At 30.4% G+C, this 19,102-nt stretch overlaps 3 protein-coding genes across 4 annotated transcripts; all 3 read left to right on the top strand.

Moving 5' to 3' along the window:
• The first annotated feature begins 5,934 nt into the window (after nt 1-5,934).
• On the top strand, nt 5,935-8,600 carry LOC107990318 (transcription factor MYB86). Its single transcript, XM_017048239.2, has 3 exons — nt 5,935-6,152; nt 6,280-6,409; nt 7,472-8,600. The coding sequence occupies exons 1-3, from the start codon at nt 6,020-6,022 to the stop codon at nt 8,181-8,183; spliced, it is 975 nt and encodes a 324-aa protein (XP_016903728.2). The 5' UTR covers nt 5,935-6,019; the 3' UTR covers nt 8,184-8,600.
• A 2,255-nt stretch (nt 8,601-10,855) lies between these two features.
• LOC103483069 (40S ribosomal protein S10-1) lies at nt 10,856-12,567 on the top strand. The gene is made up of 5 exons (XM_017043398.2): nt 10,856-10,996; nt 11,309-11,357; nt 11,457-11,736; nt 12,025-12,154; nt 12,350-12,567. The coding sequence occupies exons 1-5, from the start codon at nt 10,994-10,996 to the stop codon at nt 12,425-12,427; spliced, it is 540 nt and encodes a 179-aa protein (XP_016898887.1). The 5' UTR covers nt 10,856-10,993; the 3' UTR covers nt 12,428-12,567.
• A 2,210-nt stretch (nt 12,568-14,777) lies between these two features.
• LOC103482781 (mitogen-activated protein kinase 4-like) lies at nt 14,778-19,097 on the top strand. 2 transcript variants are annotated; one of them, XM_008439106.3, is made up of 7 exons: nt 14,778-14,914; nt 15,033-15,460; nt 16,212-16,341; nt 16,496-16,633; nt 17,200-17,532; nt 18,241-18,424; nt 18,520-19,097. In XM_008439106.3, exons 2-7 carry the CDS (start codon nt 15,288-15,290, stop codon nt 18,711-18,713), a joined length of 1,152 nt encoding a protein of 383 aa, XP_008437328.1. In that variant the 5' UTR covers nt 14,778-14,914; nt 15,033-15,287; the 3' UTR covers nt 18,714-19,097. The 2 variants fall into 2 exon arrangements, with proteins under 2 accessions (XP_008437328.1, XP_008437327.1); XM_008439105.3 differs by having other exon boundaries at nt 14,802-15,460.
• Nucleotides 19,098-19,102: the final 5 nt, after the last annotated feature.

Genomic DNA, 19,102 nt, shown 5'->3' with positions numbered 1-19,102 from the left:
ATAAATTCAATATTAAGTTAATTTTGGGGATTAATTATGAAAATTTATATAATTTTGTTACAAAATAATAGAAAATTAAAGAAATGCAAAAAAGAAAAAAAAGTAAATAATAGAGAAATCAATAAATACTGATTCATGTTGTTTACCAGTAGGATATGTTAATTATATTTACATATGAATAGGAGAGATTATTGTTATTGAAGAACGAATATCATATTACATATTACATCATATTCAGATGTGTCTAACAGTATTTGATCATTCTCGAAGTGTCAAATTAAATAACATATTTAAAGTTATTCGAATTTTAATTTCTAAGTGAAAGAGTTAAAAAGTGGATGTTTTTCTGAAAAAAGATAAATAAACAAATCTTAATGATTATATACTAAATTTCAAGATATAAATTTAAGTATAATTATTATCTTGAGAATAATACTCAAAAATCACAAATATCATTCCATTCCCTAATTGGTTCAAGAGAGAGGATCCTATTAGACAGTATTCATTACACTAAATGAAATTGATATAAAAAGTAAGATACCTACCTCTCGAGTTAATTGTCTCAATATTTATTTCTGACATCTTTTACAAATATTAGTACGTACTTAGCTATTGAAAAGTGTGAACAAAGTTATCCCATGAAAAAAAGAAATTAGGTTTTTTTTTCCTAAAAATACCTCATATTAATGAGATATTAAGTTCTCATTTATGAAATAATGAATGATCATTATTACTACTTCAAACTTATTATATGATCGTAATATTTTTTTTTTTATTGCACATTTATGATCAAAATCTTAAGAATATTTAGTTGATCATATACTTATTGATTAATTAGCTTATTTGTTTCAAAATAATTTACTAGTCAATGATGGATCCCTCACATGATCATGAATGAAATTAATCATATCCTTTTTATATAGGCTTTATTAAGTAGATATGGAAATTTAGAAACAAATAAAGAAAGGCGGCTATCAATTAAAAGAGGGGAACAAACCAAGAAATAGAGATTGACAACTTAGCTACTAGGGTTAGAAAATTATCACAACTTTTGAACCTTTACTTCAAAACAAAATTTTGTTTATGACAATGAAGAAACATCCTAAATAGCTGATGTAACGGATTTATTTAGATATTAGGCTAAATCTATAATCAAATAAAGAAAAATGAAATCAGAAAACTCTCGAAGAATGTAAAGTTCAATATTAAGGTGGATATTCGATTTTTTTTTTTTTTTTTTTTTTGTTATTACCTTAAATCATAATTATAAGAGAATTTAACTAATTAAATAATAATTAATATAAATTAATTAACAACTAGCTGGCCTAAATATGAAACTGAAATATATATATTAATTAATCATTCTATAGTATTGATCGATGAAATTAAAATATTTAATGTTCAAATTTGACTCAATTGGATTAGTTTAGGATCAAAATAATTATTCATCTCAATCACAATTTAACCTTTAAGAAAAGTCAAATATATCACCCTCTATTATTACTTTTTTGTTTGCTATTCCAAAGGATGCTACTTTGTGCAATTTTCAAAGAGTTGGCCAATGGAACATGTCCCATTGATATGAACATGTCCATATGTTCCCTAGAAGGTTTGGTGCCAAAAGGAGTTTAGTCGATGTGTGTCCCAACCAATATAATTTTGATGGAATATATGTGGAAATTATGGTTTTTCTAAACATAAATTGAAATGGTAGAAAAGAAAATATGAGGCCACATAGGATAGGGGTATAGCATTTCCATTTTTTGAAAATTTGAGGCAATTAGATATATATATAAATAATGATTGAGTTCAAGATTTTTCTTTTCTAATTATTATTTGTGTTGAAAAATTAAGTAAATATATAGTATGAGGTTTTGCTTTTGATGAGTTTTACTTACTTTAAAGTTTGAAGGGAAAAATTAAATTTCATCTCCATTTTTCATGTCTCTAATTATTTAGCAAATTAATAAATGGTAAAAGAAAAAAATGTGTTTACTAATTTAATTTATTCATTATTTTCTTGAAATTATAAGACAAATATTCTTTTTATTTATTCAAATTAAAAAAAAAACGATCTTTTAATTTAAAACTTATAGTAAAAACTTTATAGAAGGATGACTAATAACCTCAATATCATTTTGCAAGTGCTAGAAAAATATATATAAGAAAACAAGACATTTATATATCAAATTAGACCATTGTGACAATGTTATGAATACAATTGAAAGACATCTTCTCCGATTAATTCAAATTATAGTTTTGGTTATACATTATTAGAAATTATTTATCTTTATTATTTATATACGATTGTTTTCAAATATAAATCAAGATATTTATAAATATAAAAACATATTATCGATAAATATTAATAATAATTATTATTGTTATTATGAATGTGATGATTTTCAAATATGGTTTGTTGACGTTTTTCCTACTTCTAGATAAATTATAATTATATAAATTAATTAGATATTGCCATCGTTGTTTCTTGTCTATTAAGTGAAAGCCACTTCCCAAACACACATTAACACTCTTTAGTCTCTTCTTCTTTGCTTTCTCCTCCATAATTACATTATTGATTATTGCGGCTAATTCAATTGATTATATCTACATCAATTTCTTAGGCTTAATTAATTCTTCTTCCTTCATTTTACTATTTCAACAATTAATTAGTTATGTGTATATATAGTTCTTTATGCAAAATTACTCAATGGGAAGTATATATGGGATGTTTAATTAAAAACATAAAACGTATTAAATGTTTGATCACTTATATTATGCTAATTAGGTTGAAATGTGTCATCGTGTATAACTTTTATATTTGTCAAATTTAAACATTTCCATCTCAAAAAATGTAATGAAATTTTACTATGGAATTCAAACTTACTTTGAAGTCAATTGATAGAAATTGAAACTGAAACGAAACACACTAAACGTGTTACAAAGTTTTGTAAATTAATTATGATTAGTGTAATTAGGTTAAACAAAAAAAAATATTTTGTGATAATTACAATTGATTACTTATTATTCATTCGGATTAATTTTAATTAGCTATATCAAGGGATTTTAAAGGATTTTTCTAACATTTCTTATTAACTTACATTATAAATTTTGTTCTCTTTTTCTTACGTTAATTTGTGTGTATTTGTTTGTTTTAACATATTTCTTTTATGTTTTATTTAATTAAAATGAAAGTTTTAATTAATAGTATTTAAATCAAGACAAGAAGGATCAAAGAATGTACCAAGACATCTCAACTATCCTCATCACGCTCTAAGACTAAAAACGATAATATTGATCACCGAAAAGGTGCAAAATAACCTAGAGAGGAGCTCGAAGAGTCTACAAGAAAAAAGACCTATTAATTAGATTTTTAAAATGAAATGGGAAAATGCCTTTTATTAAAATTAAATGATAATAAATTTTACCAAACATACACTCAGAACTGTTAAACTATAAATTTGTAAAAATATTAGAACTTAGGATAAACAACAAAATAGACTTAAACGTTATGACTAAAGTATTTATACCTAACTATTAATTTTATTAGCTCAACATGTTTGAAAAATGCAACCTAAATAAACATCATTGTTTATTTATTTATTTGTTTGTTTGTTTTTATATAATTTAGAAATATTAATTTAGTATTTAAATTAAAACTAGAGGAGTGGTCTTCAGAAACCTATTGCTATTTCAAGATTAATGGAAAATAATTTAAAGAATAGATGACAGTATATATTTATATTTATATTTATATATATATATATATATATATATATATATATATATATATAATTAGTTAAAAAGTAAACCCAAAATATTTTAATTTAGGTAAACTATGTATTTAATTAGCTTCTATTTTTAATCAACTTTCATTTTCACCTACATTTAAACTTTTCTATTGTTCTTGAATTTATTATTAGTTTTAAACTCCCATAATTGAAAGAGGGAAACAAAATAATTTAAGATATAATTAATATGTAGCTTAGTCTATAGTTATTAAGCAAAAATATAAATAAAATAAATGCTTGATATAATTAAGAAAAAGTAGGCTATCCTAAAAAAAAATAAATATATAAAATCAAAAGACTTGGCTTAAGTTACCTTTGATTATATACTATTCTTTTTTTGATAATATGTGTTAATTAATTAAAAGTTGTTGATATGACAACCATATGATCCCATAGATTATATTCAATAATATTGTTTAATATTACCTAATTAAATTAGATGCATAAACTAGTGTGTAGTTAGAAATTATATATTGTAGGCTTTAAAATAATCGATAGTTAATCATGTTTAAAAAAAGCTCTAAAATAAAATAAGAGAAATAATGTTATTAGAGATGTTCATAGGTGGAGACAGAGACGGAGACACCATCCCGTCTCACAAAATTTTTCTTGAAAATTTATATCTAAACTTTTATAGTTATATCAATTAAAATTTTGAACCAATTACAAGTAAATTTAGAGGTATGTAAATTGAGTTTTTTCTAATTTAGTTTGGTTTACTATTTTTCCATATTTAGTCATTCATTAAGGGAAATAATTAAGTACCTTAATAATTAACATTAAAGGATTCTTTAGGAAGCCATGAGGAAATGAAATGACAACACAAAACATTGATTGGAGTGGAAGTTCGTATTCATGAAATTACATCATTCAATCGTCACCATGTTTATTCTCCAAATATCTTCTTTTTTTTTCTTCTTCTTCTAATAATTAATAAATAAAAAAATTCCCACTTTATTAATTAATGCATCATAACATAATTAAATGTATAAAGGAAGTAAAAATAAATAATTGAAGCGATGTATCATTTTCATAAGATCTTCAAAGTGTTCCTTCCATCCTCCATATGAGATTATATCATTATTACTTCTGTTATAAACTTGGTATTTCTAACAAGTTGATGATCTTTAACATATCATCTCCCAAATTTAGAATAATATCAATTTTTTCAATTCAATATAACCTTTTAATAACAACAATATATATGTGGGTGAGATTCTACTTTCAATCAAGATAAAAGAATAGCAATTTAATTAAATTACCATCGAAATTATTAAAGTTTTCAGTGCCAATCAAATAATTAGGTAGATTTTAGTAATAATTTGATGTATTACTAGTTTTAACTATATGATTGATAATATATTTTAATAAATTAATCTCTTCTTAGTACGATTGATGCAAAAGAGTTGAGATGAAATCGTGGACAAGTTATGCTTTGGAGGGATAAATTTTAAAACGTACCGTGGACTTTTTAGATTAGACTATAGTCTATCCGTTTCATAATAAACATAAAATAACATATCATGTTAGTTAAGTAATACTTGCTTTGGTAGCAAAGATTATTTTAACATATGGTAACATATCGGGAGTCTATCACCTTCTTTAACATTCTCGACGTAGAACAACTATCCTTCTAATTGCCGGTAAAAAACAGTAGAAGAAAAGAATGTAATGCCAATAAACTTCTTTTAGGTTATTACATAATTATTATAGATGCGTGCGTGTGGTATATGTTCTTAATTTGGCCTCGTTTCGCAATTATGTTTGATGTGTTGCAATGTCATTGTAAAGAAAATTAAAGAAAAAACATTTAATTCAAACAGAGAGAGAGAGAGAGAGAGAGATTTTAGGGTTTCTAAGACATAGTCTGTGGAACCACCGGCAAGACCAAAAAAAGTTGGTAATTACGTAATACAATTCTACGTAGAAATAATAAAAAAAAAAAACCCACCAAGAAAGAGAGCAAAAAATCGATTGATAGAATGTCATTTTAGGGTTAGATGGGAAGAAGAAAGGGTCCCACCTCCATGAAAATGGACCCCGCTTTCAAGTTTTCATTGTCGGCCGTCCGATCTTCCCATTGCCGATCTCTTAAAGAGATAAAAGAGACTTTTAGAGAGAAAAAATATTCAGTGGCAAAGCTAAACCCAGCAGCCATTTTCTCTTCTCATATTGTAACTTATTGTTTTTTTTTTTTTTTCCTTTTATACTTTTAAGTTCTTAGAGATATGGGTCATCATTCTTGTTGCAATCAACAAAAGGTTAAGCGTGGCCTATGGTCGCCGGAGGAGGACGAGAAGCTCATCCGCTACATAACTACTCATGGTTACGGTTGCTGGAGTGAAGTCCCCGAGAAAGCAGGTAGGATATTGATAGGGCAAAAATTGGTTAGAACTTTTTTGTCGTGAGAGTTTCTGTCCACCGAAAGTTGGAATGTAAAATTTTATATATGTTTGGATATGAAAATTGAATTTGTGGATTAATTTAGGGTTACAAAGATGTGGGAAGAGTTGTCGTTTAAGGTGGATAAATTATTTGAGACCGGACATTAGAAGAGGGAGATTTACACCTGAAGAGGAGAAATTGATCATCAGCCTTCATGGGGTTGTCGGAAACAGGTTTTTATGAATTTTTAAGTACATATTTTAACTGTTTTATTGTGGAAAAATGGAAATATTTTGTTCTTTTTTTTTTTCTTCTTTTAATCTTAAGGAATTGGATTTATTGATTGTATAAAAAAACCTAATAAAACCCTAAGAAAGGGGAGTATTTAGGAAATGAGAAATAATTTTAGTTATGAATATAATAAAAAGGTGTATATATGATGTTTTTCACCTACATTTAATTAGGGTAAAGGGTGTTAACATGGCAACTTCAAAGTTTGGAATGCCTGTAATTTTCAACTTCAATTTCATAGTTATATATATAACTATATATATATATCAATGTCATAATTTTTTTTTATTTAGTTTTGGTTGTTAATTGGCTTTTATCTATTGAGATGGTTTTGGTTCCATTTTTCATGTGGATGACTAATTTAAAATTGGTAAAATAATAGTAATAATAATCTAATAGTATGTTATGTTAATGTTGTTAACAATCATTTGTGATTAAAAAACAAGAGTGATGCAATTAATTAGATTTTGATTGAGAGACCTAGTAAGTACATTACTTGTTGAAATCATGAAAAAAAAAATAGATCCTTAAAAAATATATTTGAAATTTGTTAAAATTTTTATTTTGAAAGTTAAAAGGAAACTTGATTTATAACCATTTTTGTAACTTATTTAAGAAAATAAACCCTTTTTTTCTTTTTTTTTTTTACCAACCATCACTATTGTTTTATTTCAAAGCAATTGTGAGACTATTAAGAAAATTTGGGACTTTCTCTTAAAAAGTAACACATGTATTACTTTTTTTTTTTTGGAATGATTAATCACTATGCTTTGGTAGATTTGAGAATCTTATAGTTAGAAATATATATTTTAATTTTTTTATTATGAATCATTTTACTTGTTTACTCAAAATTATTGGGAGATCGTATAACATGAGCTACATATCCAAATATTACTTGATTACTAATTAAATTACTCCAAACAATTACTTCAATATCAATATCAAAATAGACAAGAAAAATACATACATACAAATGTTAATTATTATACATTGTGTTTTTGTAGATGGGCCCACATAGCAAGTCATCTGCCGGGAAGAACAGACAACGAGATAAAAAACTATTGGAACTCGTGGATTAAGAAAAAGATTCGAAAGCCCAACTCTACGACTCCAACCATATCTGCTACCACCACAGTCACCTCCACCACGAACACCACCGAGCAAATCCAACTAAGTTCGAATCCCCACCAACTCAACTTCCTCACTCAAGACCTAACAACCAAACAACTCTCCCTTCATCAAGAAACCCTATTTCCAGCCCTTTCATGTCCTCTCTTTATGTTTGACACATCCTCTCAAGAACTATTCCACGATTATTCACTTAGTCTCAACTCAGATACTACTTGGCACATGAACCACCACAACCACCCGTTTCCCACGGCGGTGCTTAGCCCTCAAATGGGGTTGACCACTGCATCGACCACAGTTATGAATAACACAAATAACTATTTGCCACCATTGATAGAGAATATTGAAAGCTTGGTGACAATGGAGGATGAAGGAGAGATGGCATTGCAGTGCTTGCAAAGGCAAGAGCTGAACGAGTGGGTGGTTGAGTCAACAACTCAGCCACAGAACTCTAATTTTCTATTTTGGGAAAATGTTGAAGGATCTCTAGGTGGGGAAGAAATTATTGCACCATCTTCAAATGCTACCATTGGAGGAGGAGGAGGAGCTAATACTTTATCATCTTCTAATTTCCCTACATCTCTATAAAAAAAAAATATATATATATATATATATATATATATATATATAATTTTTATTTATCCAAAACGGGAAAAAAAAAGAAAAAAGATTAAAAAAAAAAAGAGACTAAATTTTAAGTTTCTTTTTTTTTTCTTATTACTATTGGAAGAGATTTTTTGTGGGTTTGTTTTTCTTCTCTCTCTTCTTTTTTTGCTTGATTGTTTGCTGTGTAAATAATAACATATATGAAAAGGGGGTGAAAAGGTTTGTTCATTTGAGGGTTTGGAAAATAGTAGCTAGAGAGAGTGAAGAAAAAGAAAAAAAAAAGTTGAGAATAAAAGCAATATTGTGAGAATGGGGTTTGATTTAATTATATGATACATATATATGTGTCTAGAGATATATTATTAATTATGTATATCAATTTAATTGTTTGATCCTTAACTTTATTCAGATTACTGAATGCTACTTCTATGTACTATCTCTTGTTCGTGCATATCTTTTCATATTTGTTGGTTAATTATTGTTTGTTATAATATGTATGTACAGAAATTAGTGGGTATGGAGAAATAATACATAAGAAATTGATATATAAATATGATACAATTAAAATTCAATAAGTTAATTAGTTTAGGGTTAGATTTTTTTTTTTTATATATAAACAAAATAGTTTGTGGTTTTTGTAACTAAAGATATAGAATAGGAAAATTTATGTTAATAATCACCTCTAAATTGATTTGAAATATAAGTGATTATTCCATTTTGTATATGAAGCAATTGTCTTAACTAATGGTATATATCCTAAAATTGTATAAATTACTGTTGAGGTAAATATATATGTATGTGTGTAATAATGAATGATTATTATGTGCTAGATTTCTTTAAGAAAATGGTAAATGTTCCTAATGATTGCTTTAAAAACAAAAAGTATAGTCAATAGTTGCTTCCCAAGTCATGTTAGATGCCCGATGAATTTTTGCAAGTAATTCCTTTTAATTCATTTATACGCATTTACCTAATCATGTTTGGTTAGCTTAATATTATGCCAATACTCGAAATGACAAATTCATAAAGAAAAACTATTATATTTGTTGTTATTTTTACACGAACAAGAAAAGTATATTAATCTTCTAAAGTTATTTAAAACTTGATGAGATAAGTTTTGTTTGTATGTTGTCTCTTCTTTCTTTCTCGAGTTTAAAATTATATATCAATGTGATGATCGTTACATGAATGATGAATAAATTTTTTTTCTATTTGTTTGGTAAATAAATACTAAATTATAATAATTTAAATATAATAAATAAAATGAAACCAATATTATTTTTTTATAATATGTAAAATTGAAAATTAAATTTGATTAAAAAGTATGAAAATTTTAAAGGGTGCATTAGGGAGGATGAAGGTGCATTTTAGGAGTGATATTTTTTAATGGATTTAATCACAAATATTTTTATAATAATTTTGATCACTTGTAGAATCAACCCCTAGATTATCCTAAATATACTTGGTAACCTATAGGGAGGTAACTTAATTGGGTACTTAGCATAATTAATAGATTATAATTAGGCTAATTATTGTGAGGGCATCCCTAAATATTAAGTTGGAAAATGATGCATAAACCACTGAGTTATATATGCATATTGCAGCTGCAATATCAATGTCATATTATATACATTCATATATATATATAACTCCAAATTTAAAACTTAATCTATACAAATTATGTATGAAATTATTATTGTTGTTGTGAAATCTGAAATGGATTTGGACACTTCCTTCTTGGATGCACATGAAAAATTTGGCCTAATTAAACAATTAAACATCTATCTATGTATATATTTATATATCAAAACTCAAATAATAATAATAATAATAATAATAATAATAATAATAATAATAATTCACTTTAAAAAATGCGATAGAAATATCTATTAAAATCTTTTCACCATACCTAAGAACAGATCTCTTAAAAAATATAAGAGACCAAAACAGTCGTTACACATAATTTTGTGATTGCTAGTATGTTGAAATTGTTGCATATTTAGACCCATATTAACTTCAAAATCACCCCTCCCATCACAAACGACCTTACACTAGTTAAATTGACCAAGTCTACACCTTCAACAATTGCACCGCATCGCAATCATACTATCAAACTCCATAATGTCTAAGATTTATTAATAGGTGATAGCCTTCCACAAGTCATCAACTATTCTCCAAACTTCCAACATCAGAGATCATACTCTTCCTATACATGCATATATCCGACCGTGGTTACTAGATGAGAAGTTAGTCAATGGTAAGATGATTTAGATCAAATTTAAAATTCTTTTCAACACAACAAAATTTAGATCGAGCACTCAAAGTTTGTTATTCAATCATTAATAAAATTATTAGTGATAAACTATATCGTAATATTTTGCTATGGTTACAATTTTTTTTTTAAATAGGTTGTTATATATTTAATTATTAGCACTAAAAATGTTATCCAGCTAAACTCAAAATCGATAAACGCCAAAGAGTCCATTTTCGACACCGATTTAGAATCAAAACTGACTCCGTTCGACAAATGTTCACCCTAACCTTCGAATTACCCAAAAAGTAATTTAGAACATTTGCTGCTTTCATCTCTATGATTGGGCCGAGACCCGTAACCGATTATAAAAAAACCAATGGGCCGAAAAGCCCATAAGTAATCCATTCATTCGATGGTTTATAAAGTTAATGTTTCAGAGATTTAGGGCTTTACGCTGTGAAGGAAGATTGTGAAAGGGTTTCTCTCTTAGCTGCCGCTTCTTCCTGCCGCCGCCGTCGTCACCGATCACTTCGTCAAAATGGTACGTCCTTTTTCCTGTCTCCACACATTTTAGGCTATAACTTATTCGTTTGTTGAAATAGACACCAAAGGAAAATGTTAGTGAAAATTGAATCAGCGATAAGTAGTTGTTAATCCCGTTGAAAGCTCGTTGATTTGAGCCGTTTATCAATGTGTTTGGTTGGATTTGCACGAGGAGTGAGATCTGGATGCAACTAGTCTTACTGACCTGAACTCTGAAATGTGAAATGTTCTAATTTTGTTGTATATGATCTTAATCGACCCTCGACTGGGAGTAAGTTTGTTTAAACGATATGAATGTTTCTCTTTTTAGATCATTCCAGAGAAGAATCGCAAAGAAATTTCCAAGTACCTCTTTCAAGGTAGTGAATTTTACTGTCGTCTGTGTTTGTTGTTTTTCGGGTTTTTTTTTTGTTCATCTTCGTCCGGTTTTTGATTGTTGGTTTGTTGTTTCGTATCAGAGGGAGTTTGCTATGCCAAGAAGGACTACAATCTGGCCAAGCACCCGGAAATCGATGTGCCAAATTTGCAAGTGATTAAGCTGATGCAGAGCTTCAAATCTAAGGAGTATGTTCGCGAGACGTTTGCGTGGATGCATTACTACTGGTACCTCACAAACGATGGCATTGAGTTTTTGAGGACTTACCTGAATCTCCCTTCAGAAATTGTCCCGGCTACCTTGAAGAAACAAGCCAAGCCCGCTGGTCGACCATTTGGTGGCCCATCTGGAGACCGCCCACGGTAAATCTTCTGCTCTTCTTATGATGATTTGCTCCCCTTTGCTTATTGGTTTTTGCTGGGTTTTACTTTTAGCTTGTTGAGTTTACTTTGTATTAATGCTTTCATGTTGTATAATTGTCAGTTCTAAAAGTAGTCTATAACTGCTACGACTAGATTGGATTCATAAATTTATCTTTTTACATTGATATTACCGTACTACTGATTCTACACTCTGCTGGTCTCTGAGTTGGTTTGTAGTTTCATTCTGATTGTTCATTGATCTTTATTCTATTGTATTGCTCTTTCTAGTGGTCCTTCAAGATTTGATGGAGAAAGAAGATTTGGTGACCGAGATGGCTACCGTGGAGGTTCTCGTGGGCCTGGTGGTGATTTCGGTGATAAGGGTGGAGCCCCTGCTGATTACAGACCTTCATTCGGGGTATGCAATTTTACCACTCCAACTATTTTCGTGCTATTGTTATTCATATGTTCGAATTAGATTTGTACAATGCAACTACTGGGGGTATTGTTTGATCTTTACATTTCTAATATTAGTTACAGTTTTCTCTCCCAGTTGAAGATAGCAAAATTAATGGCTTTTCAATTGATCTATGTTCATTCTTCAATATTGTAGGGTCCTGGCGGAAGGCCTGGCTTTGGCCGTGGAGCTGGTGGTTATGGGGGAGCACCTGCACCGTCAAATCTTGAATGAACGAACAACATAGGTGTATGGGAGTGTTTTTGTTAGTTTTAGTTTCTAAGCAAATTGAATCAAAGATGTTGAATTAAAACTCATGAGATCTTATCAGTTTTGTTTGCCTATAATTAATTGTTGGATCTTTGGTTACTGAACTCTGTTTGATGCCTTCTTTTACAGATTCCTATAATCCTCTTCACACTTCTTTTATATTATGGAATTCATTAACTTATTTCTGAAGCATTCTAGCCTCATTTTCAATCTTGTCTGTTCTAGATACTTTCATTAATAGTTCGTTTGTACCTGTTTAGATCCCCAAATTTGTCTAACAAAGAAGATAAATCCTCTCTTGCATGTAGGTTAGTGAATGTCAAATGAACATTGTACTTGAATGATACTAATAACATCAATAACTGTGGGAAGATGAGAAACCCACATGTGAAATCTCCATAGGCTCTCTCCTTGGTGTCTAAATGTGCTTTTCACACACACAAGTTGCTGAACAGTGATCGTGTACCTTTGTTAAGGAATGCGACTTCTCAATACAATTGCAATTTGCAACGTAAATGATGAATCTGTTTGTGCTTGGTACGTTGTATTATTGTATTGTACGGTTCATTGATGAAGAGATGACATCGTAGTTTTCCATTATTGAAATGCTTCTTTTTATGATATTTTTGAGCCAAAATTGAAGTTTTCAATCATTCACGTGAATTGCTTACAATGGATGAGCTGATCCATGTAGTAGTACCCATAAAGAGGGTTTGTTCAAAGTTAATATGTTTGGCTGTCAAAGAGTCGACCAAGAAGAGAAGGTTCTAACTCAACAGGCAGGTCTCTCGTGAAACATTAACCACCATATCTTCAAAAGGAAGTTGAAAAAAGTGCTTCTGCTTTCTCTTAAACTTTGAGGGAGTTTACACTTTCATCTATCCTAAACTTTCTAGTTCTAGTCACTTTTTTTTAGTTTTATATCCTTTTGTTGTGACTTAACCTCCTACCTATTATCTCGAGTTTTAGGTCTAACTAGTCTATAGCTAATGACTAAATGACGCCTGTGGGAATTGATGATCTTGGATCTATGTGAGCAATTCATGCAAGGCTTATTGGGTCTGTGTTGTTGGCAATTCATGCAAAGGTTAATTTTGAGTGTTTGATTTATTGTTGTCTTCTTATTGTTAGGTTTAGTTCAAATTGGTTTGAAATTACTTGGATATTGATTGTTGGAATGTTTGGCAAAAGAAGGTGTAAACAAGTTTCCCCAATATAGAAAGCACAACAACTGAACCCTATTCAAACTAAATTGATTTGATAATATAAACTTACGTCAATTGAGCTATTTTGAATGAATACTTTTAGTTAAGAAACTAGAGTTAGAAAATACGTAAAATCTACTAAAAAAAATGCTCAAAATATTTGAAAAAGAAAGAAAAAGAGAACATGAATATATTGTGAAAACTTTTGGGGACTGATGGGGAAATCTTGGAGGAAGTGAATTTAATGCATTGGGGGGGACAAATCACAACACTTTGTTATTAATTTTAAAGACAACTACAGAGGGTAACCTTTGCTGGAGAATGGGCTAAGATCTTATTTCATCTAAACTATAAAGGCTTTTCTGCAATTTCCCAAATAAATATCAATTATTTTTAGGGGCCCTTGTTATTTATAAGTCTCAACTATATTTACTTCTTTTGTATAGTTCTGATTTCTTGTATACTGCAACACAATTATATATATATACATGAGACAACCCCTTTTGTTTTAATTAATTATGTTTGTCTGTAGTCAACAATTCAATTCCTCTCCGCCCACTATAATCGAATTGAAAAATATAATCTTTTTCTAATAATTTTTTTAATAAAAATATAGAATCTTCGTGTAATTAATCTTATAAAAAAAAAAAGAAGAAACAAAAGATTATCGTTGTACAAGGGACAATTGTCAAAAATAGAACATTTAACAAAATTTTCTATTTTTGAAAAAAACCCTAATACAAACCGTAATTTCAAACCAAATAAGGTAAAAATGAATCATGGGCTATTGAAAAATAAAAATGATTGGTTTTTTTTAAGATGAAAATAAATAGTTTAGAGAGTAGAATAAGTTTTGAATTAAAAAAAATCGTTAAATAAATAATATTTTGAACTAATTTATGTTCACTTTCATTAATTTTCGCTACTTATTATCTTTCATTTTATCAAACTCACCTGGTTGACTATGGACCAATTCATTCATGATAGTTAGATTTAGAATTTACCAATTTTTTTTAAAGCAATTGACAATTCCGTCTTTTTTTAATTAATGAATTCTAATCGTTGAACAACAAGCAACCGTATTTTCTTTTTAAATAGAAAGGAGGAGATTTTAAGGATGTTGGATAAGGAGGAAAATTTAAAAATAAGGAACTTGAAAGAGCAAATTTCTTAAAGTAGGGCTGAGCCGACCCAACTGCAACAGCAACGTTGTGTATGTAATCGATTTAAAGAAGAAAAAAATAGGGTAAGAAATTGCATTAATGGTGGTTTTAATTACATCTTATTGGAGTAGAGAAGAGCGTTTGTTTTTGGTGGAGGGAAAAAAGTCAGCTCTGATTCACGGATTTTCAAACCATTTTCAGATCAAAAAAGAAGAACACATAAGCCAAGCAATCAAGCAATCGCCATTGCCAATCGCTCTTCACATTTTTCAGACCTTACTTTTTCAAAAAGCCCCAAAATTTCACCTTTTTTCAGAAACCCCATTTCTCATTTCTCTTCCAATGCTTCCCCAAATATAGTATTCGTTTTAGAAATCAGTAACTAAGAACAAACAAAGTTTCCCCAGTTGCTGATTCCCTTTGAAACCGCTTCTGGGTTTTCTTTCTATTCCTAAAATGGCTACTAAAGAATCGAGTTCTACCACTGCCACTGAAGGCAAGATTAAAGGGGTTCTTACTCATGGTGGGCGATATGTGCAGTATAATGTGTACGGTAACTTGTTTGAGGTTTCAGCCAAGTATGTTCCTCCTTTACGACCTATTGGTAGAGGTGCTTATGGTCTTGTTTGGTAAGATTTCTTTTTTGTTTGTTTGTTTGTTTTTGTTTATGTTATTAGCATCGAGTTTTAAATGGTGGGGTTGTTCTTGTTTTGATGATTTTTTATATCTAAACTGCTGTTCTTCTCTTCTTTAGTTATTTTCTGAAAAGTTTGTGGAAGTTTTGGCGATCCTCCTCCTGATCTGCTTCATGGTAGTTTACTTGTTTGGTGAAATCATATGTTCTGTTTCCAGTTTGGTTTGTTAATGCTTTGAATGAGGAATTTTTTTTTGGGGGGTCTTCAGAGTTTGAATCACCCAGTAATGAATCGTATAAGATGATTTCTATTGGCTAATTTAGTATTTTCAGTGTTGCTTGTGATAATTTGAACATGGTTGGCAACAACAAGATGAGGGATTTGAATCTTTAATCTCTTGGTCGAAGGTATATATATGTTTCGATGAGTTGAGCTTGTGCTCAGGTTGATACATGGTTGGCTAAGCTTGGAAACCATGATTTGATCAAACCTAGTTAAATTGGAGATTCACTAAAGGAAACTAACATTTTGGAACTTAGAAGTTCAGTAGAAGGTGTAGTTCTATTAAGGCTTGCCTTTTCTCAATCATAGTATGTTGCTGCTACTTGTAAATGTTTTCTTTCCTGTGAAACTTACCTGTAAATCATGGTTGTAAATTGTTCATTCAGTTGGAAGTTTCGTGTAATATTGTAATGATTTCAATAATCAAACTATGTCCTGTGTCGCATAATTTCTTTCCCTGCAGTGCTGCTGTAAATTCAGAGACACATGAAGAGGTTGCCATCAAGAAAATTGGAAATGCCTTTGATAACATAATCGACGCCAAAAGGACTTTGAGAGAAATTAAGCTTCTTTGCCATATGGAACATGAAAATGTATGGTTTGTTTTAAAGAAGTTATAGTCTTCATTTTTATCTTATATTCCCTACTTTCAATTAGCTTCAAGTATTATTAGTAAGAGAAAGATGGGGTGAGTGTTGGTTTTTGTGCTTCACTCTTTCTAACGACTCAATTTTTAACCATTCACAGATTATCGCTATTAGAGACATCATTAGGCCGCCAAAAAGAGAGGTTTTTAATGATGTGTATATTGTTTACGAATTGATGGACACTGATCTTCATCAAATAATTCGTTCTGACCAACCACTGACGGATGATCATTGCCAGGTTTGATGCTGCAATTTTGTCTTTAATCTTTCTCTACTCTGGCGATCTTTCTATAAAATAGGTCTTCATGATAGCTATAGTTGACAAATTCTTCCTTTATTTTAGCAAGTTCGAGGCTTCGAGCCAAGCCCACCAAGAAAAGAAGTAAAAAATATAAAGTTTGAAGTTGGTTATTTATTATAGCTGACTCAAGAAAAGTTCTCTGGTGAATGGGTGCTAATACATTCAAAATGAAAACTTTTTTACCATTCTGTAATGAACTGATCCCTACCAATTACCAATACCAGGGATGTTAATATATGTGTTACTATTCATAATCGATCATTGTGAATGCCAACGAATGAATTTTTTGTTGGGATTTTGTCCTCATAAGCTATTTTAGTACATCAAGTTTTTGCATTCTGGTATGGCGATACATTTAGGAATGGATGAGGATCTAAATACCAAGACTAAGACCATGTTACCTTACATTTAAATTATACTATACCTTTTCTCTCTCCCACGATATTCTTATCGGAATTTTATAACTTTCTTAGCCAATAAACTGACATGGTATGCCCTTGCAGTACTTTTTATATCAGTTATTGCGTGGGCTGAAATATGTACACTCAGCTAAGGTCCTGCACCGTGATCTCAAGCCTAGCAACCTGCTTCTGAATGCAAATTGCGACCTTAAAATTGGAGACTTTGGGTTGGCAAGGACAACTTCTGAAACCGACTTCATGACTGAATACGTGGTTACTCGCTGGTACCGAGCACCGGAATTGCTCCTCAATTGTTCAGAGTACACTGCTGCTATTGATGTTTGGTCTGTAGGATGCATACTTGGTGAGATAATGACTAGAGAACCTCTCTTCCCTGGCAAAGATTATGTTCATCAACTCAGACTTATAACTGAGGTACAACTTTTTAAGCCTACAAGAGTTCCTGCGTTCAACTCTTTTTATATTTTCAAAATCAATTACTACGTCATTTGCCCTGCTGTCTACAGACCTTTAGAAGGGTAAAAACTGCTTTTTTGCCAATTTAGATCACTTTCTAGCGTTAGGGGATCTGAATGTTCATCCTGAATTCACTAGAAGTCTAAGCAACACATACAGAGGCTTAGGGTAGAATAAGAGAGTTCAGATGTTCTGGGTCTTACGTGCTCCGCGCACAAAATTAGGAATGTTGTAAAAGTGAAGAATAGAAAATAGAGAACAAGAAACATTTTCAAAGTTCTTTTAGAGAGGGATTGGTCAATCTGTCAAAAAAAGATGAGGAGACAACAAAAGTCCCAACTCAAATCAATTCTGTTTAATTCTGAGATGGTATGAGTTTCAATGGTGGTGGTGCTAACTGGCGATCCTGTATGTTTGACATCTTACGTACATGAAAAGCTGTTTTGCTGACTGTTGAGAAGTTCCCCTACATTACATTCTTATATCTCGATTCTCGCCATTTCTTTTCTTAGAGTACAACGTTTTCAGAAGTACTTTTGCCCTTCATTCCTGCTGACTAAAGAAGAAAAAAGATGCATATTTCTTCAATTTCCTTTGAATTAATCTGATCATTTACATTGTTTCTTTCTTCTTTTTTTTTTTTTTTTTTCTTTTCCAATGTTAAAGCTACTAGGATCACCAGATGATGCCAGCCTAGGATTTCTCCGAAGTGATAATGCTCGAAGATATGTCAAGCAGCTTCCACAATACAGAAAACAACAATTCTCAGCTAGATTTCCCAACATGTCTCCATCTGCCCTTGATCTTCTCGAAAAGATGCTCGTATTTGATCCCAACAAACGCATTACAGGTGTGCAAAAAACCTTTCATACTTTAACCACAACAAGCCCTCAATCTTTGCTTATTCATCAAAATCAAATATGATAACTCTGTACCCTTTTGCAGTGGAGGAAGCACTTTGTCACCCATACTTGCAATCTCTTCACGACATCAACGACGAGCCAGTCTGTGCCAGGCCTTTCAATTTTGATTTTGAGCAACCGTCGTGCACTGAAGAGCATATTAAAGAACTGATCTGGAAAGAATCTGTCAGGTTCAATCCCGACGAATCCGCTAGGAGGACGACTCTTTGCGTTTGACATGATCTAGATGGCTGGATTTGAGCACTTGTTTTCTTTTTCCTGACTAGGATTTTACTCTCATGATCAAGTAGATAAGAACAGCAGTAAAAATTTGTATGCTTACCCATATAAATTGGAGTCCTCTCTATTGTACAAGGAGCTGATGCTGATTTCTGTGAGGGAATTGGGAGGTTCCCAGAATCTTGTCAAACCCCAATAATTTAGGCTTTGTATGACTGAACGAATTCGAAGAAACTAAGAACAAAAAACAACCCAAAAACCGAATCGAAAACAGGGCAGAGTATTAGGTATTGGGAGATTTTGGAGGAAAGATTGTGGATGTTTGTACTTTCCATGGATCTAATGAACTAAGAAATAAAGTGAAGGGTGTAATGTTAGAGATGTTC

Source organism: Cucumis melo, chromosome 9 (assembly GCF_025177605.1).
Source record: "Cucumis melo cultivar AY chromosome 9, USDA_Cmelo_AY_1.0, whole genome shotgun sequence".
NCBI classification, from domain to species: Eukaryota; Viridiplantae; Streptophyta; class Magnoliopsida; order Cucurbitales; family Cucurbitaceae; genus Cucumis; species Cucumis melo.
This window is presented reverse-complemented; position numbering and strand designations above follow the sequence as displayed.